This window comes from Chiloscyllium plagiosum, unplaced genomic scaffold (genome assembly GCF_037043375.1).
Source record: "Chiloscyllium plagiosum isolate Xiang-an unplaced genomic scaffold, Cpla_swu_hap1 HiC_scaffold_9, whole genome shotgun sequence".
NCBI classification, from domain to species: domain Eukaryota; kingdom Metazoa; phylum Chordata; class Chondrichthyes; order Orectolobiformes; family Hemiscylliidae; genus Chiloscyllium; species Chiloscyllium plagiosum.
Window position 1 is genome coordinate 32,660,169 of NW_028270147.1, and position 25,149 is coordinate 32,685,317.

A 25,149-nucleotide genomic window follows, 5' to 3' on the forward strand; every position below is an offset into this window, starting at 1 on the left:
TCTGTATAGCCTTGGCGTCCAGACAACCAATCAATCTTCTCTCATACAGAATACATGTTGTTTTCCCTTTCACTTTGCTAAATGTTCTGGTGAATGCAAGATAAAATCCTTCAACAAAGTGTATATTTTGTTAGCAACAATAAATAAAGGGATATTGGAATATTTGGTGCTAAAAGTTATAAAATCTAGATTATACATGGGGATTAGAAGTCGACAATTATTGTTCCAATATTTAATAATTGTGCGAGGGATAGGTTAAATAATTATAGACCTGGTAAGTCTGACCTTGGGCTGTGGGCAAATTAATGGAATCAATTATTGAGAGATGAGATAACTGTAACTGGAAGAGAGACAGATTATTTGGGGATAGTCAGCATAGATTTATTACAGAAAGGTTATGTCTTATTGAATTAATTGATTTTTTTCTAAAACTAAGTAGCATGAAAGGTTGGTGAAAGTAGTGCAGTAGATGTTGTCAACATGAATTTAAGTATGGCATTTGACAAGGTCTGATATGGCACACTGTTGAGAGAAATTATACTATAATAAGTTCAATTTATCCTTCTCTCTGGTTTGCTCCAGAACACATTGTTCGAAGAAACTATGTAGAAAGTGTACTATGAAGTTCTCATCCAGGCTACTATTGCCAATCTAATCCTTCCAGTTTATGTAAATGAAAATCATTTATTGCTGGTCCTTTATCACAAACACTCGATACTTTATACTTCGCATAAATTGTGGTTGTTAGAGATGTGATTCCTGTTAGTTTTTTACCAGCTTTTTATCACAAACATTCAATATCTCTTCCAGTGCCTAAACTGTGGTTACTGTTAGGGAGCCTGACGATCATTCTCACTTGTGACTTCCTTGCTCTCCTATTCCTCATCTGCACCCAAACTGTTTCTACATTCTGATTTCCTGAACCAAACTCACCTATAACTATTGAACCAATTCCATCTTTGATTAACAATGTTACACCTCTACCTTTTTTATTTAATTTCCTATCCTTTTTAAATATCATGTACTCCTCACTATTCATAGAACCCCTACAGTGTGGAAGCAGACCATTTGGCCCATCAAGTCCACACCAAACCTCTGAAAGCATCCCCCGCCACTCAATCACCCTGCATTTCCCATGGCTAACCCACCTAACCTGCACATCCCTGGACACTTTAGGCAGTTTAGCATGGCCAATCCATCTAACCTGTGCATCTTTGGACTGTGGGAGAAAACCAGAGGAAACCAATACAGACACAGGGAGAACATGCAAACACCACACAGACAGTCACCCGAGGGCGGAGTTGAACCCAGATCGCTGGCACTATGAAGCAGCAGTGCTAGTCACCATGCTGCCCGAACCAGGACCCAACCTTGTCCTCCTGCAGCTAGGTCTCTGTAAAAGCAAAAAAAGTACTTATTTACTTTAATGCATGCAATTACTTCATTTACTTTATTATGAATGCAATGCATGTTCAGATATAGAGCTTTTCCAGTGGGGGAAAGCTACACTTTTTTTTTAAACAAAGCAATACTTAGAAATGAACATACTGGTTCTTCATTTTGAAGGTTACAAGATGGGTTATATGGACCGGTATGTTCCATTAGCAAGCTTTACTGGCTTTTCCTTCTGAGTTAGTGTGTGCTTCCAGTCGAACGCATCGGAGTTCTAAGCAGTGGTCCCTGTAATTTCTTTATCTTCCATATGGTCCTCCAAGGTCCATGCGTAGCAGTGAGTTCTGGAACTGGAAATCAATGCTGCATTTCGCATCAGCATGCCAATTGTTGGTGTGGCAATATGCCAATGTGGAATGTCAGAGTGAGGGAACATTGTTCCTGGGCTGTGATTTAATGCTCAAAATAAGCACAGTGTCATTGAATTTCTGGCATACCCTTGTGTAAGTAAAGGTTTTGGACTAATGGGCTCATGTTCATCTTTATTTCTTTTTGGCTTCGTATCCTAATAGGTATCAAATTATTTCATATTAAATAGTTAATTAAATGTTGTTACTTGACATAGTTTGAAAACAAATTTTACTGTAACTTCCCTCAGTCAATCACCCATTATGTTAACCAACTTTCACAGACTCAGTTCCAGTTGAAATATGTATGTCAATTACAATAATTCTCAGAATAACTTTGATTTTAACGTTAAAGCATACAAAACAAACCAGTTGTAATTAAATCTATTTCGGGTAGTTTGGAGATATTCTGGTTTTTATTCTGCATTCATTTTAAAGCAGAAGCCAAATCGAGGAGGATTATCTTGTGTTCAAAAGCTTAACTTATAATGGAAAACGTTGTGCGCAGAAGAATAATATTTTGTTAAAATATAGAGTTAATGTTAACACCTTTTGGGGAAAGCCTTTTTAACTTTTCTCTAGTGATGCTAGTCAATGTGGCACAAAGCAGCCTAATTGGGAATAACAGGGTTAGAATGTAGTCTAAACCCTTGGGAATCCTTGAAACCAGAGCATTCAAAATGCCACAAAAGTAATGTATTGCCTTCCAGGGCCATCTGAAGTAGCCCTACTGTTTCCAGTGTAGCTGCATCAAGGTCATGTTCTCTTCTGAAAGATCCCAAAGTAACTTGATTCTAGAGTCTCCATTTAAAGAAGGTCAGATTAGTTTCTAATAAATCAAACCATGAACAGAAATTTTTGGTTACAGTATGTTAGTTTGAAGTGTGTTAAGATTGTATTGGCAGAATGGTAACAGTGCAAATTAGATTGAAATAACCTTTTATGTCCAATGAAATCCTCCAATTTTGACAATTTTGCTTCAACGTTTGCCCCTGCCTAATTGGCTGGATGCAAACTTCATGTTAGCTTTGCACAGAGTAATATGAACAGTTTTCATCTCCTTATTTAAGGAAGGAGTTATTTGCATTGAAAGTGGTACAGCAAAGATTTGCTATATTAGCTCCTGGCGTGGGAAGGTTGTTCAGGCACAAAGTAAGTTGGGCCGATACTCCCAGAAGGTTAGAAGAATGAGTGTTCTCGTTGAAACATGTAGGACTCTAAGATTTCCTCTGGGTGCTCCGGTTTTCTCCCAGAGTCCAAAAATGTGAAGGTTAGGTGAATTGGCCATGCTAAATTGTCCGTAGTGTTAGGTGAAGGGGTAAATGTAGGGGAATGGGTCGGTGTGGACTTGTTGGGCCGAAGGGCCTGTTTCCACACTGTAAGTAATCTAATCATATTTTCCCTGGACTGGAAAACCTAGAAAACTGAGGCATAGTGTTTTGCCACACTGGGGTGACCATCTGAACACTGAGCCCTGCTCAGAGTCATCACTAAAGTTAAGATTTTATAAAAGTGCACAAAATTCCTCTTTTTTTCTTCTTCCTGTCTTTTAGACCCAGGTTGGTAGCACAAACTAGGTGTCTGTACTGAATGAGAATGATTGACTGTTTATTGCAAGAAATAATTTCTAGCTCCAGATAAAGTTATTAACCATTGACTTATAACTCCACTAGCCAAAACCTTTAATCGATGCATAGGACTTCTTCTACAGACAGACAAGCACAAAAATAAATGGGTATTCTGGTGGAGGGAAAGACTGTGAAGGCAGTTTAGTGATTCTTGCCCTTGTCCTTGTCCATGGCTGACGTGGCCCTTCTGCTAATGTGAACACTGCTCCTTAATCTTCCTTTTGCAAATACTTTCACTTGATTGCAGGAGGCATAGGGTGACTGGTTCACACTTATAAGGGTCTCTAACTTATGAATTAAAAATCACAGCTTACAGATGAAGGGAAAAAAACCTTGTAATGTTCAGGTTTGAGATGCTTTTTACTGCAGAGCAAGTACAGCTGCTTTCATTGAACCATAGATATGTACAGCACAGAAACAGACCCTTCAGTCCAACTTGTCCATGCCGACCAGATATCCCAACCCAATCTAGTCCCACCTGTCAGCACCCGGCCCATATCCCTCCAAGTCCTTCCTATTCATATACTCATTCAGATGCCTTTTAAATGTTGCAATTGTACTAGCCTCCACCACTTCCTCTGGCCACGCACTCACGCACTCACGCACACACCTCACAGCGCCAGAGACCCAGGTTCAATTCCCGCCTCGGGCGACTGACCGTGTGGAGTTTGCACATTCTCCCTGTGTCTGCGTGGGTTTCCTCCGAGTGCTCCAGTTTCCTCCCACAGTCCAAAAATGTGCAGGTTAAGTGAATTGGCCATGCTAAATTGCCCGTAGTGTTAGGTGAAGGGGTAAATGTAGGGGAATGGGTTTGGGTGGGTAGCGCTTCGGTGGGTCGATGTGGACTTGTTGGGCCAAAGGGCCTATTTCCACACTGTAAGTAATCTAATTTTAAAATAGCTACTTGTTACTGATCAAATCTCCTCTCGTACACAGCCCTGTGGCTCCAGCTCATCTGTAAGTCAGCTTTCACTTCGCATTTACAATGACTGCCAGCAATTGCTGGTAATGTTTTCTTAAAAATAAAGTGCTGTAATCCTTAAACACTCCTTGGCTTCTAAAGCAATTATTTTCCAATTTCAGTTCATAATCAAAAGTACAGAAAAATAATAAGATACGGTCTTTACTATAAGCTTTGGAAAGGGGTTGATCATTTAGAACTGAGATGAAGAGAAATTTCATCATACTGAGGATTGTGAATCTTTTCAATTCTCTACCAGAAGTTGTCAATGATTATGTGGTTGACTGTATTTGAGACTGAGATAAATAGTTACTTTTGATTTCTCAGTCAATCAAGGGTGCTGGGGAATGGATATAAATGGATTGTTCCAAGATCTCCTATTCTGCTGTTACACATCTATTATGTGCTTAAAAGAAAATCCTAAATTCACAAAGTCTGTCAAGTTTTCCTCTGTGTCTTGGAAACTGCATGTGTGAATGTGTCACACTGTACTCTAAGCTATGACATTACACATCTCAAAGTGAAAAGCTCCTTGAGATCTGTTTAGTTTGCAAATTGCAGTAGATTTTCCTCAACTTATTTCTTTGTTGTATTGGTTTATGGTAATGTTTTACAAATGAAGGACTATGTGAATTTAAAATGGAGACTGAATGGGTGCTGCCTAACCCAATTATCACCAATCTCTAGCCCTAGTTCACCTGTAGTGCAGAGTATACTACATGAGAGAATGGCTTCACAAAAATGCAGAACAGTACAGCACAGAAACAGGCTCTTCAGCCCAACATGTCTGCACAAGCCATTCTAAACTAATCCCATCTGCCTGAACATGGTCTGTATCCCTCTATTCCCTACCTGCTCATGTCCCGGAATGTCCTGGAAGATTGTCTAGTCTACAATGTCAAAATACCAGGTTGCCTGTCTGTTTTTGCCTCTCACAGACAATGAGAAATGAATGTGCTCTGTTAATATGTTAGCTTATACCTTAAAGCTGCATATTGGTGGATTTTAAATCCTGACAAATTGGAAGCTTTACCAGGAGTTGGTATGTTAATCAATTTGGATAGCTTGTGAAAATATCACTGGAGCCAGTCTTAAATAATAAATGCTTCTGCTGTTTTACAGAATACACAGATGGCTGCAGCAAGTTGTGGAGAACAAACGAATTAAAATATCTGAAGCTCTAAGATACTATTGGCTTAAACCAAGAAAAAAACAAACTTTTGTTTGTATATTGGACCCCTTTTTGTTTTTAAAAGGAGAGATTGGTATCCCTTTGTATTTTTTTGAAAGATGGCCCTTTGCCTGAAGCAAGTCTTTAATAAAGACAGGACTTTTCGACCCCGAAAGAAGTTTGAGCCTGGAACCCAACGCTTTGAGCTCTTCAAGAAGGCGCAGGCCTCACTTAAATCTGGTGTCGATCTCAAGACTGTAGTTCAGCTACCTGCAGGGGAAAACCTCAATGACTGGATTGCAGTCAACACCGTAGATTTCTTCAATCGCATTAACCTCATCTATGGTACCATTTGTGAGTATTGCACCGAAAGGAGCTGTCCCGTCATGTCTGGTGGTCTCAAGTATGAGTACAGGTGGCAGGATGAGCACAAGTATAAGAAACCAACCAAAGTAACTGCTCCACAGTATATGAATTTGCTCATGGACTGGATTGAGGCCTTGATCAATAATGAGGAAAACTTCCCCACTCGTGTTGGTAAGATTTTGAGATTAAAAATAAGAATTTTTGATAGACTTTAAATGATGAGCGTTACATTCTTATTGGTCGAATCAACTAATTGCTCAGCATTGTAGTGTATACTGTTTTAAAATCATTTTGAAGTAGAACTGCTGGTTACGAACCACCATCACACGTGGTTCTAATACTAAGGCGGTAATCTGATTTGTTGTCTTAACGTCATCAGCTCCCTCACCATTAATATTTGGTGAACCAGTATCATTCAGCGAGCATATTTACAAAGTACACTCCCAGAGTGAGTAACAACCATCACTTGGAAGACAAAATAGACATGGCAGTACAACAAAATGAAAAAGCATTTGCTGTATGAGTAACTATTTTCAGAGCCATTGATTTGAGTTGATTAAGAGAATATAAAACACTGGCATCAGAAAAATAGGTTAGGTATTCAAAAATAAGCTGTAATATGAAAAAAATGCTGTATTTATTGTGCAGTCTAAGCTGATATATGGCTCTGATATTTATAAACAAACTGAAAAGTTAGTGTTTTAGAAATGGTTGATAGGAAAATTCTTATTTTGTTCATGGTTTTGAAAGATTATGAAAATTAGGTTAGACCAGATGTTAGTAATTTCTTTTGCCAATGTGAATCCCACATGTTAAATTCCAGAATCATGAGACTTTTAAAGTTTCTGTAAAAAAGAAAAAATCTTTTAAATGGTTGAAATACAATTTTGACTAAAACTTTCCACTAGTTAATGAAATTCAATAGTCAGTTGAGAAATGAAAATAATTTGAATTGGTTAAATGGAGTTAATGAGTATTTCTATAAACAAATGGACCGCCAAATAGGTTTTAAGGGTACAGTGTATAAGATTCTAATTGGTATTCTGTTTGCTTGGTGTACCCTTTGGTATACATTTTGCCCAGGTTGACATTGCATCTTCTGGTTCAGAGAATTGATTGGCATCTTGCCTCCTGGCATTGTGTGTGTATGTGTGTTATTACAAACGTGAAGCAACCAATACTTCAAATAATCACACATCATGTTTTCCCCTTTCCACAGAATGCTTGTCTTTTTTTCAGATCATCTATCAATTTAAAATATGTGAATGAGGGGATTCAATGATTGCATCCTATCAACCTTTTGCATAGTGGATTGACATTGTATTAGATTAGATTAGATTACATTAGATTAGATTAGATTACATTACAGTGTGGAAACAGGCCCTTCGGCCCAACAAGTCCACACCGACCCGCCGAAGCGCAACCCACCCATACCCCTACATTTACCCCTTACCTAACACTATGGGCAATTTAGCATGGCCAATTCACCTGACCTGCACATCTTTGGACTGTGGGAGGAAACCGGAGCACCCGGAGGAAACCCACGCAGACACGGGGAGAACGTGCAAACTCCACACAGTCAGTCGCCTGAGGCGGGAATTGAACCCAGGTCTCTGGCGCTGTGAGGCAGCAGTGCTAACCACTGTGCCACCGTGCCGCCCTGGCAGCAAGTTATTAATTCTTTCATTATTTGCATACTTGGTGAACCTGCCCTAAAAACAAAATTGTCTTCGGATAACTCCATAATTGTGAACTCACCCTGAGAATGAATCTAATTTGTTTTTGTATGCTTTCTGGAATTATCCTTTTAAGTAATGGAATTCCACTAATGGGGGCTGACAGAAACCACTTCAACTGCCCAATTCTATTAATGCAAAGGATGTTGAAGATTTGCACTGTTAAATAGATTTATAAAGCAATGCAAACTGAATGTTAAATATTTTGTCTCAGATCTTGGAGAAAAAGTGTTGGTGGGACAGAAAATGATATCTAATTTTGTAGCCAGTGCTTCTTTTTGATTTCAAAGAGAATCAAATTAAAGCTAATATTTGAACACAACTGGAATTATGCAACTTATCTCAGGTAATTTAAATGAATTAGGTGTCCAAAATTAAACATGTTCCATCAAAGGTGCAGTTGCATGGCCTTTTATTCTGGTTTTCACATGTTGCTATTTTAGGGGTGGAGTATTTATGAAGATTATGCAGGGATTCTATCTCTTGTGACAGTCTTAATTCTCAGACCACTGAGAAATGGTCAACCAAGAGATTATACTTTGAATGGAGAAGAAGCTTTCACACTGTATAATCACCTGTTTTCCATTGTTTTTATGTACTAGTCCTCTTCAGAGACTATTCAAAAGATTATCACTATTACTACTACTACCAGTTTATCCTGCCTTTTGCGGTACCTAATCATTATTCCACCACTATTTACTGCCATGGAAACTGGCCTCTGTGAACTTTAATCACTGGCACCCAAAGTACACATTATGGTTGCTTTTTCTTCACTGACAAGTTAATACTTGGGTGCTTTTTTAAAGGTATAATTTGAGTAAAATAAGACTACGCAATCAGTCCGTAAAACTGATACCTGTGTTCCAGAGAATTTTTTTTTTTTACGACAAGGCTTTATTCTCTGGAGTGTTGGAGGCTAAGAGGTGACCTTTCAGAGGTTTATAAAATCATGAGGGGCGTGGATAGGGTGAATGGTCCAGGCCTTTTCCCTCGGCTGGGGGAATCCAATACTACAAGGCATAGGTTTAAGGTGAGAGGGGAAAGATTTAAACAAGGACCTGAAGGATAACCTTTTCATGCAGAAGGTGGTCTGTGTATGGAAAATTCTGCCAGAGGAAATGGAGGCTTGGACAATTACAGCATTTAAAAGACATCTGAATGAGGCTATGAAACAGAAGGGTTTAGAGAGATTTGAGCTAAATGCTGGTAAATGAGACTGTCAGATTAGGATTTCTGGTCAGTGTGGACAAGTTGTATTGAACAGCTTGTTTACATGCTGTATGGCTCTATGACTCCATAATGTATCTACTTTACATGAATATTGAAGCAAGATTGATTGACTTATAGACATTATAATTATTTCCCATATATCTAATACTAGAAACTTATGGTTCCTATTCAATTCATAATATTGAATATTTACCATCTTTTGCCATTTTCAAATGAAATGTAATGTTAATAGGTAATGCCAATACAAATTTATGAAAGGAAAATGATAATTGACAAATACATTAAAGTGTATTCAGGCTGCAACTCACGAGTAAATAATGGGGAATTAGTGGATAATTGAGTTTTCAGAATTGGGAGAATTGGTCAAGGACAACAATAGATTGTTACATAAGAAAAGGATTCATGGCATGGAAGTAGTACATTTTATCATGAATTGAGGATTGGTTCCTGACATAAAGCAGATGTAAAATGTTAGACAACTTTTTTGTTTTCAAGATAGTAAGGTGTAATTAATGGAGTGCCACAAGGAACATCTTTTGGGCCTTTATGATGTATATTGACTGTGATATATTCAAGTTTATTGATAGTGAAAAGCTAATTAGGAAAGGACGATCTAAAGTTACTTCAAAAGCATGATGGTAAGATAACAAGAAGTATAATGTGGCAAGTGTGAAATTATCCACTTTGTAAGAAGAATGGAAAGCAGATGTTTTTTAAAGGTGAAACTAATAAGTATTGGGACCCAAGGATTTGACTGTCCTTGCATAAGAATCACAAGGTTAACATGCAAATAATGTGCACTTAGGAAGGCAAATGGTATACATGTTTTCATGTCAAGAAAGCACACTCTCTAAGCAAGTCTTGATAAGACCACACTTGGAATATTGTGTATATTTTTTGGTTTGTGAGATGAAAACTGTCCTATGAAAAGAGATTGACTGGACTGTGTGCTTAAATTGGTGAGAGGTTTCAAAAAAAATAATGTGATCTCTTTGAACCATAGACAATTCTAAAAGGCTTGTCAAGATAGTAGGTGGGAGGCTGTTTGGCCTGACTTGGTCATAGAATTGGCCATTTAGCACTACTGAGGTGAAATTTCTTCATTCAAAGGCTTGAGTTATGGACCAGACTAGAGACCCCTTCAAAATAATTTAAAAGGTAGCCTAAACCCTAACTTTTATTTTAAAGGCAAATGCAAAGTGTCTGTTCCAGATGCAGTGTGACTGGTCAAACTACACAATGTTAAACAAAACACGATTTAGTTAAACACTGTAGTTAAAATACAGCCAAAGAAAGGGGAATTTAGAATAACTAATGAGAAACTTGACAGCATAATTGATACAATAACGTTTACTAAGTAACTGTTCCGATATAGTAACATCTCATAAACACACCCCTTGGCAAGTAAAGAAAATTCAAACACAGATTCTCACATGCAGTTCTCCAATCCAGGAGGGGAAAAAAACATAGAGAAAATTCAGAAAGACTAGCAGCTTGAAGCTTCCAAGTCCATTGAGATTCCAATAGCTTCTAATGCCACCCAGAAATTCAGTGAGAGCTGGCCACACCTATTTGAGCTATATTTTTTAAAAAATCCCAAAGGCCTTCCAAGATGTTTACTCAAGTAGTCTTCAGTAACCAACTCTTCGCCTCTCATTCAATCTGTCTTCTAAAGCAAATGGGGACAAAATAACACTTGTGCATGTTTATAATTCTGTACTCCAGTAGATTGAGGACATTTAGTTGATGACAATATTCAAGATTGTGATCAACGCACTTTAGGGATCTAAGGAATTGGTGGCTTTAGGAATAGAATGGGAAAGTAGTTGATTGAAAAGTTATGCCATGATGCTACTGACCGTGGAGCAGATTTAATGGGTCATGCAGCCTACTCCTGGTCTTGTATCTTGTGTCTTTTCTGAGGATGAATGCACTAACCTTCCCAACTCTGCCATTCTGCCTGTATCTGACTGTATCCAGTCGATCCAGAATGCTGCTGCTGATAATGGGATGATGCTGTCTGCAGCTGTGTCAATGAGGAACAGAGTTGCTTCAGCTGAGTTGTATTCTTTTTTGCCGAACTGTACCCTCCACCTAACATACTGCAAACACTGGTGTAGCACTGCTTTCAGTATTGGGAGAAGACAGGCATAAGGGATTCACAAGTGAATAATGGCATTTATATGTAATTAAAAATTGCAGAGAGATCTGGGTATCCTAGTGCATGAATTGCTGAAGTTTAGTATGCAGGTACAGCAAGTAATCAGAAAGCTAATAAATGTTACTTTACTGTGAGGGGAATTGAATGCAAGAGTAAGGATGTTATGCTTCAGTTATACAGGCATTGAGACCATTTCTGGAATACTGTGTACAGTACTGATCAGTGTATTTACAGAAAGAGTTAATGAGTTGGAAGCAGTACAGAGAAGGTTTACAAGACTAATACCTGGAATGAGGAAACGCTAAACAGGCTAGGCCTATATCATCTGGAGTTTAGCACAGTCAGAGATGACTTAATCGAAATATGCAAGATCCTGAGGGGACCTGACTTGGGTGGATGTCGAAAATATATTTCTTTTTGTGGGAGAATTAAGAACTAGGGGTCATAGTTTAAAAACATGAGTTTAAAAGTTAATATGCAGAAACTTTAAATATTATAGACTTTTAATTACCAAGGGAATGGAAGATTATTGGGAATGTAAAGTTATGATTAAAATCAGATCAGCCATGATCTCACTGAGTGGTAGAGCAGGCTCGAAGGGTTTGTTAGTAAAATATGGCATGGTTTCATTTCCAAATTTGTTTTGGAATGTTTATTTTGTTGTGGCTTTTATTTTTGCCTTGGTGTCAATTATGTGATGGTCAGTGGGAGAGAAGGGATATGGGGTTTTGGTGAACTGTGAATTGGATTTGTGGTTACACAAAGTGAGAAGAAGTAGGAAGAGGCTGTATAGATCACTGCTTTTCATCCCCATTGTCCTTTTCCTTTCCATTTTTGAGCAGCTTGTCCTGTCCAGGTTGCTTTTGTTCATTCTTCAAGTCAAACTGTATTCGAAATGGAGGCCACAATAGTGTACTCGTGGCTGGCAGCAACTCATCAGTGGAGAAGGAATAAAACCTAAGAGGCAATTGAGTACTTTCTTTGGTTAGAGTGTCAAAGTATTAGGACCTCTCAATGACTCTGTTGTGATCTTCAGGAACAGGTTGGCTCACATTGAGGTAGATACCGCTGCTGATCTTTGCATCTGTTGAATGCCTAACTTGGCTGTGTGAATGACCTTCGTCCTGTCTTAGGAAAGATGATTCTGAGTCTATTCCAATGTACCTGTTCAGGGAAGATGGGATCACAGGAATTTCTGAAGTGTTGTTCTTAGTTCAGGAAGCTCAGATTTTCAGGAGTACGACTGACATGTTTTTGGGTGTGGTGACAGAAAAATAAATGGTTAATTAAGCAATGGTTCAATTTATAGTTGATAAACTAATGAGGTTGCTTCATATAAAAAGGCACTGCAAGTAATTCATGCTAGTGGTTCTGTGAGTTTAATGTAAAACTACAGTAGACCCTGTACCTGCTGGGAATACGTTCCAAGACCTACCGCGCAAGCCCGAAATTGCGGATAAGAGCAAACCCATTCATTTAAAGGGAAATTTACCTTCTCAGCAGGGCCTGGTCCCTGGTTCTGGAAGGTTCCCTATAATATGTTTGGGCCGTGGTAAACTGCGGAAAATGATTCCATGGATACGGGGGTCACCCTTTATAAGAAATGTTTGTTACAAATGGAGACTTCACACTTATTGATTAAAGTGTTCACTTAAGTTTAGATTAGAGTGGTGCTGGAAAAGCACAGCAGGCCAGGCAGCATCCAAGGAGCAGGAAAATTGATGTTTTTCAGGCAAAAGCCCTTCAGAAATTCCTTATTAAGGGCTTTTGCCCGAAACGTCGATTTTCCTGCTCCTCAGATGCTGCCTGACCTGCTGTGCTTTTCCAGCACCACTCTAATCTAGACTCTGATTTCCAGCATCTTCAGTCCTCACTTTTGCCTTGTTCACTTGTTACCCATCAATTTACTGATTTTTAAATGATTTGGTAATTAGAACTCAAACTTTATAAACGACCTGGATGAGGGCATAGAAGAGTGGGTTAGTAAATTTGCAGACGACAGGACGTTGTGGATAGTGACAAAGGATGTTGCAGGTTACAGAGAGACATAGATAAGTTGCAGAGCTGGGCTGAGAGGTGGCAAATGGAGTTTAATGCGGACAAGTGTGAGGTGATTCACTTTGGTCGGAGTAACCGGAATGCAAGGTACTGGGCTAATGGTAAGATTCTTGTAAGTGTAGGTGAGCAGAGAGATCTCGGTGTCCAGGTACACAGATCCTTGAAAGTTGCCACCCAGGTTGACCGGGTTGTTAAGAAGGCATACAGTGTTTTAGCTTTTATTAATAGAGGGATCAAGTTCTGAAACCATGAGGTTATGCTACAGCTGTACAAAACTCTAATGCGGCTGCACTTGGAGTATTGTGTACAGTTCTGGTCACCGCATTATAAGAAGGATGTAGAAGCTTTGGAAAGGGTGCAGAGGAGATTTACTAGGATGTTGCCTGGTATGGAGTGAAGGTCTTACGAGGAAAGGCTGAGGGACTCAGAGAGTAGTAAAGGTATGGAATGCTTTGCCTACAACGGTAGTAGTTTCACCAACTTTATGTACATTTAAGCCGTCATTGGACAAGCATATGGACGTACATGGAATAGTGTAGGTTAGATGGGCTTCAGGTTGGTATGACAGTTTGGCACAACATCGAGGGCCGAAGGGCCTGTACTGCGCTGTTATGTTCTATGTTCTATGTTTGGATTTGAATACAGACCATAGTGACAAGTGGTGGAAGGTTCCCCTCTGTGCAAAAAATCTCACTGCTTAACCAAGGAGTAATTTAATCTGATCTGTCTCTCTGAGGTATCTGATGTGATCACATTTACAGATTTACATTTTAAAAAGGAAATGTATCTTGTTTTATAACATTGAATCCAAAACGTCAGTTTGATGGACATCTTTTTGTGGTACAGTATGGGTCCTCTAATCAGTGTTTAGTGATCCTACCTCCAAGGCAGAATGCCTGACTTTAAGTCCACAGAGGTATGTTCATAAAGTAGCCAGACGGGTTGAGATTCAATACGTAAATCCATCCAGTACTGATCAATGTAATTACAGAAGGATGTTAATGAGTTAGAAGCAGTTGGTAAGAGCAGGTCGGTCTCCTGATCAGCCATGCTTGATGTAGAATGATGGCCCTCAAGCTATCAAGCTATCGTCTGGCAGGCTGAATGTCTGTTTTAAGAAAAGCTAGCTGTGAAAACACATGCCTTGTCGGTTTCATGTCACTGGGCATGGGAAGAGAAATAGAGGAGAATTCCAGCATCCATTCTGCTGTTAATGTGATCCTTCTGGTGCATAGCTGGTACTGAGTGAACAGTCGACTGTGAGAACAGATGGAAATACTCCAGGGGGCATTTTCTTTCAGGGTAATACTACTGAAAACTTTCAAGCATTCGATGATATGCACCATTATGATTTGGTCCTGTTGAGTAAGACACAGTAGTGATCATTAAGGGAAGGACAACAACTGCTTATTATAATGACATGCAGTATTTTTAAAACTTAGGATCTGTTTCTGTGTTGTATGATTCTTCGATCCAACTCCTCCACGCCAACCAGGTAACCCAATCCGACTTAGTCTCGTTTGCCAGAATTTGGCATATCTCTCTCTCAACCCTTTCTACTCATGTACTCATCCACTTCCTTTTATATGTTTTAATTGTACCCATCTCCTCCACTTCCTCTGGCAGCTTGTTCTGTGGACGCCCCACCCTCTGTGTGAAAAAGTTACTCCTCAGATCCTTTTTAAATCTTTCCCCTTTGACCTTATACCTATCCCATTCCCCACCCTAGAAAAAAAACCTGGGCCATTCATCCTATCCATGCCCCTCATGATTTTATGAATTTCCACAAGGTTACCCCTCAGCCTCTGACACTATAGGAAAATGAAGTCTCAGCCTATTCAGCCTCTCCCATTAACTCAAACCCTCTGCTCTAAGCACCATCTTTGTAAATCTTTTTTGTAGCCTCTAAAGTTTAACAACATCCTTTCTTTGTTTCAAAATAAATTACGTCAATGTACACTGATATTTAGCAAACACAAGATTTCTTCAATGAAATCAATGCACCTGAGATAACATGAATAGTAAAGCTAATAAACATTAATTTGGAGTGAAATATCAAAGAACTAATTCCCTCAATTAGAAATGCCTACAATTACAATGTGGAGTACAGCAAATTGGGGCTTCAACAGACTTTGGGATAGAAATTTATCTGGGCCTGTTTCATTCCCAGATTTGGCAATGTGTGTAGTATATGAATGAGTCAACAGGGCACAGCATAAATGGAAATAGCTTCTCAGGTATGAGCAACATATTTAGATCAAGCTGTTTGCATCTCCACAAGTAAATTGCTTAAGACTGACATCAATGTTGAGACTAGTATTCCTTGATATTCCTGAGAAAGTCTGGGTATAAAATGGCAGAAGTGGGTACTGCAGATGCTAGAGATTAGAGTCAAGATTAGAGTGGTGCTGGAAAAGTCTCTCACCGTCCTCATCACCTGTCCCACCTGTCAATCTTCCTTTCCACCTATATGCTCCACCCTCTTCTCTGACCTATTATCTTTACCCGCACCTCCATCCACCTTTGCACTCTCAGCTACCTTCTCCCCAGCCCCACCCCCTCCCATTTATTTCTCCACCCCTGAGGTGCACTGCCTCATTCCTGAGAAAGGGCTTTTGCCCGAAATGTCGATTTTCCTGCTCCTAAGATGCTGCCTAACCTGCTGTTCTTTTCCAGCACAACTCCAATCTTGGATATAAGATGGGTCAACACTTATGCATGTAGAATCACGTGAACACTTCTGTTCCAGTTGGTGATTCTCTGATTTGGTCCTAGATTCAATAGAACACATTCTGAACTGTGCTGATGGAATATTTGAAAATGGATGAAATATTTGATTAATCTATTAAGTCCAATATCAACTTGACTTTCGTTAAAATAACAATTGTAAAGTGTAAAGCATTTAAAATTAATTAAAAGTTGTCATTTAATGCACAAATTCAAATCTTTCTGGAAGTATATTTAGATGTAGATATTTAGACTTGACTTGGCTATTTCTCTAAAGTCCAACTTTTTTTTAAAGAATTCTTGTTATTTAATTTCAGTGAAAACATTCAAAAAAAGTGAATGCACTAACTAGGGAACAACACCAGCCTGAAATGTCCTTGGGCAACTTTTATTCCAGAATTGTGACTTTGCTACTTTTTGTTTTGCATTATTATGTAATTACTTTCTAATTAGTACATCTGGTTAACTGACTTCTGAATGCACCACAGGAGATGAGAGGATCATTTCCTGACTGTGTTAAGGTGCTAATCTGTGATTATCATGGTCACTGTCTGAGTAAGAGGTCAGTGAGAGCCAAACACTAACTGCTCAAAGGAAGGCACATTTCTGTGTGAAATGAGGCAGTAGCATTAAGATTATATAATTATTTGTGGTAAAATTTTCTAATTATCGACTTGTATAAAATCAAATCCATTTATATACTGAGTTTTGTTTTATGATAAAGTAGTTATGAAATCTAAATATATTTTAAACAGTGGGTGTTTTACATTCTTTAATATTTCAGATAAGATGTCGAGCTTAGGGTATAATGTTCAAGCTTATATGTTGTTTTTGAGTGAAATTTGGCAATTTGAAGTAATTGTGTGTAATTTGTCAGTGGAGTGCCATTGATCACTATCCATTACAAGTGTCCAACTCTATTTGGTCAGTGGAGAAAATTATTTTCTTCTTTTGATGTTTAGTTCGCAGGGTAAATCCCTCCTCAGCTTTGTTGATTATAAAAATTACATCTCGGGTATATATTTTAAAAAAGACTTCAATTTAACCAAATATCTATAATGAAAGAGCAGAAATTCCTCATTTTAGATTTCTCAAGCAATCCTTTCCCTCAAAAGGGCATTGCATCGATTCTTTCTATTTAGAGTCACAGAGTCATAGAGATGTACAGCATGGACACAGACCCTTCGGTCCAACCCATCCATGCCGATCAGATATCCCAATCTAGTCCCACTTGTCAGCACACGGCCCAAATCCCTCCAAACCCTTCCTATTCAGATACCCATCCAAATGCCTTTTCAATGTTGCAATTGTACCAGCTTCACCACTTCCTGTGGCAGCTCATTCCATACACATATCACCCTCTGTGTGAAAAACTTGCCCCTTGGTCTCTTTTATATCTTTCCCCTCTCACCCTAAACCTATGCCCTCTAGTTCTGGACTCCCTGACCCCAGGGAAAAGACTTTGCCTATTTACCCTATCCATGCCCCTCATAATTTTGTAAACCTCTATAAGGTCACCCCTCAGCCTCCGATGCTCCAGGGAAAACAGCCCCAGCCTGACCAGTCTCTCCCTATAGCTCAAATCCTCCAACCCTGGCAACATCCTTGTCAATCTTTTCTGAACCCTTTCAAGTTTCACAATATCTTTCCGAAAGGAAGGAGACCAGAATTGCACGCAATATTCCAAAAGTGGCCTAACCAATGTTCTGTACAGCCACAACATGACCTCCCAACTCCTGTACTCAATACTCTGACCAATAAAGGAAAGCATACCAAACGCCTTCTTAACTATCCTATCTACCTGTGACTCCACTTTCAAGGAGCTATGAACCTGCACTCCAAGGTCTCTTTGTTCAGCAACACTCCCTAGGACCCTACCATTAAGTGTATAAGTCATGCTAAGATTTGCTTTCCCAAAATGCAGCACCTTGCATTTATCTGAATTAAACTTCATCTGCCACTTCTCAGCCCATTGGCCCATCTGGTCCAGATCCTGTTGTAATCTGAGCTAACCCTCTTCACTGTCCACTACACCTCCAATTTTGGTGTCATCAGCAAATGTACTACCTGTACCTATTATGCTCGCTTCCAAATCATTTATGTAAATGGCAAAAGTAGAGGACCCAGCACCGATCCTTGTGGCACTCCACTGGTCACAGGCCTCCAGTCTGAAAAGCAAGCCTCCACCACCACCCTCTGTCTTGTACCATTGAGCCAGTTCTGTATCCAAGTGGCTAGTTCTCCCTGTATTCTGTGAGATCTAACCTTGCTAATCAGTCTCCCATGGGGAACCTTACTGAAGTCCATATAGATCACAGGTTCAATTCCTGCCTCAGGCGACTGACTGTGTGGAGTTTGCACGTTCTCCCCGTGTCTGCGTGGGTTTCCTCCGGGTGCTCCGGTTTCCTCCCACATCACAAAGATGTGCAGGGTCAGGTGAATTGGCCATACTAAATTGCCCGTAGTGTTAGGTAAAGGGTAAATGTAGGGGTATGGGTGGGTTTCGCTTCGGCGGGTCGGTGTGGACTTGTTGGGCCGAAGGGCCTGTTTCTACACTGTAATCTAATCTAATCTAATCTAATCTAATCTAACATCTACTGCTCTGCCCTCCTCAATCCTCTTTGTTTCTTCCTCAAAAAACTCAATCAAGTTTGTGAGACATGATAGCCATGTTGACTATCCCTAATCAGTCCTTGCTTTTCCAAATACGTGTACATCCTGTCCCTCAGGATTCCCTCCAACAACTTGCCCACCACCGACGTCAGACTCATTGGTCTATAGTTTCCTGGCTTGTCCTTACCACCCTTCTTAAACAGTGGCACCACGTTAGCCAACCTCCAGTCTTCCGGCACCTCACTTGTGACTATCAATGATACAGATATCTCAGCAAGAGGCCCAGCAATCACTTCTCTAGCTTCCCACAGAGTTCTAGAGTACACTCGGTCAGGTCCTGGGGATTTACCCACCTTTACCCTTTTCAAGACATCCAGCACTTCCTCCTCTGTAATATGGACATTTTGCAAGATGTCACCATCTATTTCCCTACAGTCTATGCAGTTTAATAAGCAATAGGACTGTGAAGCAGTAAAAAGAAAACTTATTTGATAAAATTACTATACCTGCTCTCATGAAATTTGTTTTATGGCTGGCATTATTAGTATTCAAAGAATAGCTTAGCATAAACACCTGTTTTCCTATTTCTGTGAAAGCAACATTAAAAATAAGTAGATTTATTCAGGAAAATATGCATTTGTAAGGCATTGACGTCAGCTTTTAAGCTACAGGGACAGAGGTAAATAAGCCCATAAGATAGAAGAGCAGAAATTAGGCCATTCGGCCCATCGAGTCCGCTCTGCCTTTCAATTGCGGCTGATAGGTTTCTCAACCCCACTATCCAGCTTTCTCCCCATAACCCTTGATCCCCTAGATATTCAAGAACTTATTGATCTCAGTCTTAAATATACTCAATGACCTGGCCTCCACAGCCTTCTCTGGCATGAATTCCATAGATTCACCACTCTCTGGCTGAAGAGGTTTCTTCTTATCTCTGTTCTAAAATGTCTTCCATTTACTCCAAAACCATGCCCTCATGTCCTAGTCTCTCCTACCAATGAAAACATCTTCCCAACGTCTACTCTGTCCAGGCCATTCAGTAATTTGTATGTTTCAATTAGAACCCTCCTCATCCCCTAAGCTCCCATGTATAAACCAGAGTCCTCAAACGTTCCTCATATGTTAAGATTTTCATTCCTGGGATGATTCTAGTGAACCTCCTCTGAACACACTCCAGGGCCAGCATATCTTTCCTGATATATTGAGCCTAAAACTGCGCACAATACTCAAAATGTGGTCTGACTGGAGCCTTATATAGCCTCTGAAGTACATCCCTGCTTTTATATTCAAGTCCTCTCAAAATAAATGCCATTGTTGCACTTGCCTTCCTAACTACTGACTCAACCTGCAAGTTTAGCTTGAGAGAATCCTGGACTAGAATGCCCAAGTCTCTTTGCACTGAGACTTCTGAATTTTCTTCCCATTTAGGAAATAGTCCATGCCTCTATTCTTCCTTCCAAAGTGCATGTCCTCACACTTTCCCACGTTGTACTCCATCTGCCACTTCTTTGCCTACTCTCCTAACCTGTCCAAATCCTTCTGCAGCCTCCTTGCCTCCTCAATGCTACCTGCCCCTCTACCTATTGTTTTATTATCTGCAAACTTAGCCAGAATGCCCTCAGTTCCCTTATCTAGATTGTTAATGTATAAAGTGAAAAGTTGTGGTCCCAACACTGAGGCTTGCAGAACGCCTCTTGTCACCAGCTACCATCCTGAAAAGGACCCTTTTATCTGCACTCTGTCTGCTTTCTGTCAGACAGCCAAACTTCTATCCATGCTAGCACCTTGCCTCTGACGCCATGGGCCCTTAACTTACTCAGTAGCCTCCTGTGCCGTACCTTGTCAAAGGCCTTCTTTAATTCCAGGTAGATAAAATTCATTGGCTCTCTTTGATGTAATCTCTCATTACTTCCTCAAAGAATTCTAACAGCTTTGCCAGGCGTGACCTCTCCTTGATGAAACCATGTTATCTTTGCTCTATTTTGCCATACACTTCCAAGTATTCAGAAATCTCATACTTCACAATGGAATCCAGGATCTTACCCACAACTGAGGTTAGGCTAATTGGTCTGTAATTTTCCATCTTTTGTCTTAGTCCCTTTTTAAACAGGGATGTCACATTAGCAATTTTTCAGTCTTCTGGGAGCCTCGCTGATTCTAGCAATTTCTGAAAGATCACCACTAACACTTCCATTATCTCTTCAGCTATTTCCGCTAGAACTCTGGGGTATAGTCCATCTGGTCCAGGTGATTTATCCACCTTCAGGCCATTCAGTTTTTCTAGCACCTTCTCCTTGGTGATGACCACCATAGTCGGCTCTGCCCCCTCACTCTTTTGAATTTTTGGGTTATTACTTGTGTCTTCCACCATGAAGACTGACACCAAGTAATTATTTAGTTCCTCAACCATTTCCTTGTTCCCCACTACTGTTTGTCCATGTGAACTTGTTCATATCTGGCACATATAATAGAAAAGGAATGTGCTTTTAAAAACCTGATGCATAGGAATCTAGACATCCTGGTACGTGAATTATAACAAATTAGTTTGCCAAAATAGCAAATCTTTGGGAAGTTGAATGGAATGTAAGTGTTTATTTTAAGGGGAATGGAACAAAAAGTAGGGAGGTTTTACTCTAGTTGTACAGTGCACTGGTGAAACCACATCTGTTCAGTTTTGGTCTCCTTATTTTGATAAAATGAAGTTACTTCAGAAGCCGTTTGGAGATGGTGCAGTGAACTCATTACTGGATGAAGGTCTTACTTTATGAAGAAAGTTTGAGCAGGTCAGGCCTAAACGCATTGGAATTCAGAAGAACGAGATGTGATTTTTAACAAAATATATGCATTTGAAAGGATTGGATACCAGAAGGATATGGGAGAAACTAAAATTAGGGACATAGTTGAAGAATAAGAGGCCTTTCTTTTAAGATGAATGAGGACTTGTTTTCTCTGAGGCTTGTAGTGTCTTCAGGTGGTAGTTGAAATTGTTAAGTTTACTTGATGTAGAGATTGATCTTTTGATTGATAAAGCCATCGAGGATCATGGAGTGCAATAGGAAAGTAGAGCCGAGACTACAACCAGAGTGGCGGAGCATCTTATTAAATGGCAGAGCAGGCTTGAAGAGCTAAATGGCTTACTCCTGTTGCTGCAACATTCTGTGTGAAGTTGTGGGAGCTGTGGCTATCTTCATACTGCTTATTCATGGTCCCTTTTCCTGCCTGGCTCCTTGGCCTATTCTGCTGAAAGGCTGCCAATCCTACCATCATTCATTCGTAGTACCCATGGCTCAGTTTTAACAAGTAAAAGGTTGGAGGTTTTATGTTCCATTCCAAGGATTTGAGCACACAATATCCACTGCACTAACTGGAGGTGCCATTGTTTGGATGATAAGTTAAACTGAGACTCCACAACCCTTTCAAATAGATGTGAAAGATCCCACAACATTGTTTTGAAGAACAGAAGTGGAGTTGTCCCCACATCTGGCCAATATATTATTCCTCAGTCTACATAATTAGATTAAAAATCACACAACACCAGGTTATAGTCTAACAGGTTTAATTGGAAGCACGTTAGCTTTCGGAGCGACACTCCTTCATCGGGTGATTGTCCTGAAGGAGCGTCGCTCCAAAAGCTAGTGTGCTTCCAATTAAACCTGTTGGACTATAACCTGGTGTTGTGTGATTTTTAACTTTGTACAGCCCAGTCCAACACCGGCATCTCCGAATCATACATAATTAGAGGTTTTCTGATGCTTTGTCACATTGTTGTTTATTAGATCTGACCGCGTGTGAGTTGGTTGCTGCACCTCCTGCATTGAAACAGTAACAAAGTACACCATTATTTGCAGAAGGGCTTTGGGCTGTCCTAAAGCATTTTCCTTGATACCCCACTCTTGACATCCAGGATCCCTAGACTTGCTGCCCTTGCCCTTCATTCTTAGAAAAACACACTGGCCCTGAATTCTCACTACCCTACTTGCAAATGGCTCCCACTTTCCAAGTGTGGATTGTACCTTCAAGTACTTGCTCCTAGTCTATGTTTGCTAGTTCCTGCCTAATTATATTGCAATTGGCCTTCTGCCAATTTAGACACAAACTTTTGTATTATCCTTATTCCTTTACATGATGACCTTTAAACTTAGAGTTATGGTCACTGTCCCCAAGTTTTCACCCATTGAACCTTGAACTATTTGACCAGTTTCATTCCCTAGGATTAGGTCCAGCACTGCCCCATCTCAAAAAGGTCTACCGAATTGCATAAAATGTTCTCCAGGATGCACTTTTAAAATTCCACCCTGTTCTAATCCTTTCATATCCAGTTAATCCCAGTTAATGTTAAGAAACCTCTACAACTATAACCCTGTTTCTTGTAATTTGCGTACAGATTTGCTCCTCTATCTCCCTGTGAGGAGGCCTGCATTATAATCCCAGCAAGGTAATTGCCTCTTTTTTTATTTCTAAACTCTACCCAGATGACCTCATTTGAAGACCCATCAAGGACTTCCTCCTGCATTACTGCAAGTGATAGCTTTCTTTATCAATAATGCAAATTCCATCTTTCTTACTCCCCCCCCCCCCCCCCCCCCCCCACCCTTGACTTGAAGGTTGAGGAGAGCAGAATGACAAAGGCTTGCTGTATCCTTTCTATTATGTTCATTTTTTTTCACTCTTTGCTACTGAAAGTAACTGTTAATGTACATCCTGGCTTTGTATATTTCTGAATTTGTTCCTTCCGAACTGAATACTTTACAACCGTGAAATAAACAAGATAAACAAGATTTTCACCCTTTTCTGGAAAGGGTGAAAATAGATAAGTCCCCTGGGCCTGATGGCATTTATCCTAGGATTCTCTGGGAAGCAAGGGAGGAGATTGCAGAGCCATTGGCCTTGATTTTTATGTCCTCTTTGTCTACAGGAGTAGTGCCAGAAGACTGGAGGATAGCAAATGTGGTTCCCTTGTTCAAAAAGGGGAGTAGGGATAACCCTAGTAACTATAGGCCGGTGAGTCTCACTTCTGTTGTGGGCAAAATCTTAGAGAATTGTAAGGGATAGGATTTATGAACATCTGGATAGGAATAATGTGATCAAGGATAGTCAGCATGGTTTTGTGAAGGGCAGGTCGTGCCTCACAAACCTTATTGAATTCTTTGAGAAGGTGACTAAGGAGGTGGACGAGGGGAAGGCGGTAGATGTGGTGTATATGGATTTTAGTAAGGCGTTTGATAAGGTTCCCCATGGTAGACTACTGCAAAAAATACGGAGGTATGGCATTGAGGGTGAGTTGGAGGTTTGGATTAGGAGTTGGCTGGCTGGAAGAAGACAGAGGGTAGTAGTTGATGGCAAAGGTTCATCTTGGAGTGCCGTCACTAGCGGTGTTTGGCAAGGATCTGTTTTGGGACCATTGCTGTTTGTCATTTTTATAAATGACCTGGAGGAGGGGTTAGAAGGTTGGGTGAGCAAGTTTGCGGATGATACAAAAGTCGGAGGAGTTGTAGACAGTGAGGAAGGATGTGGCAGGTTACAGCGGGATATAGATAAGCTGCAGAACTGGGCAGAAAGGTGGCAAATGGAGTTCAATGTAGCTAAGTGTGAGGTGATTCACTTTGGTAAGAGTAACAAAAAGATGGGGTACTGGGCTAATGGTCAGATACTTGGTAGTGTGGTTGAGCAGAGGGATCTTGGTGTCCATGTACACAGATCTTTGAAAGTTGCCACCCAGGTAAATAGTGTGGTGAAGAAGGCATATGGCGTACTGGCTTTTATTGGTAGAGGAATTGAGTTCCGGAGTACTGAGGTCATGTTGCAGTTGTATAAGACTCTGGTGCGGCCGCATCTGGAGTATTGGTCGCCATACTATAGGAAGGATGTGGAGGCACTGGAACAGGTGCAGAGGAGGTTTACCAGGATGTTGCCTGGTATGGTAGAAAGATCGTATGAGGAAAGGCTGAGGCACTTGGGGTTGTTTTCATTGGAGAAAAGAAGGTTTAGAGGTGACCTGATAGAGGTGTACAAGATGATTAGGGGTTTAGATAGGGTCGACAGTGAGAATCTTTTTCCACGTATGGAGTCAGCTATTGCAAGGGGGCATAGCTTTAAATTAAGGGGGGGGAGATATAGGAGAGATGTTAGGGGTAGGTTCTTTACTCAGCGAGTCGTGAGTTCATGGAATGCCCTGCCAGTAGCAGTGGTGGACTCTCTCCCTCATTATGGGCATTTAAGCGGGCATTGGATAGGCATATGGAGGATAGTGGGCTAGTGTAGGTTAGGTGGGCTTGGATCGGCGCAACATTGAGGGCCGAAGGGCCTGTACTGCGCTGTATTCTTCTATGTTCTATGTACTATATGCACATTTCTTGAAACTGACTCATTTGGTTTGTTTCAGTCTTTTGGTATTCTCAATGCTATCTGTTTCATTGATTCCATTTCAGTTCCCTGGATTTGCCTCAATCTCTGGTCAGATGATCACAGCTCTGTATTTAGGTCAATATTTGTTCTTTCCAAAAAACATGTTTTAGTCCATGAAAGATCTTGGATATGATAATCAGATGATGGATGTTCTAGTGATTGTAATGAGGTCAGCCAGCTGGACATCATAGAATATGAGTTCCCTGATTGGGGCTGTTGATTTGGTCCAATCAGGGAGCCTTGGCTGACATTTAAAAATGGTGAGTGTCAGAGAAACTGACACTCGGGTGCTTG

General features: G+C 40.2%; 1 protein-coding gene across 2 annotated transcripts in view; it reads left to right on the top strand.

The window, feature by feature from the left end:
- The window catches only part of LOC122554250 (MOB kinase activator 3B-like), a 57,982-nt gene that overhangs the window by 5,584 nt on the left and 27,249 nt on the right, over positions 1-25,149 (top strand). For both annotated transcript variants that reach the window (XM_043698980.2, XM_087990525.1), the window contains exon 2: positions 5,511-6,096. In XM_043698980.2, the coding sequence (XP_043554915.1) occupies positions 5,679-6,096 (418 nt within the window). In that variant the 5' untranslated portion in view covers positions 5,511-5,678. The remainder of the gene's footprint in view (positions 1-5,510; positions 6,097-25,149) is intronic.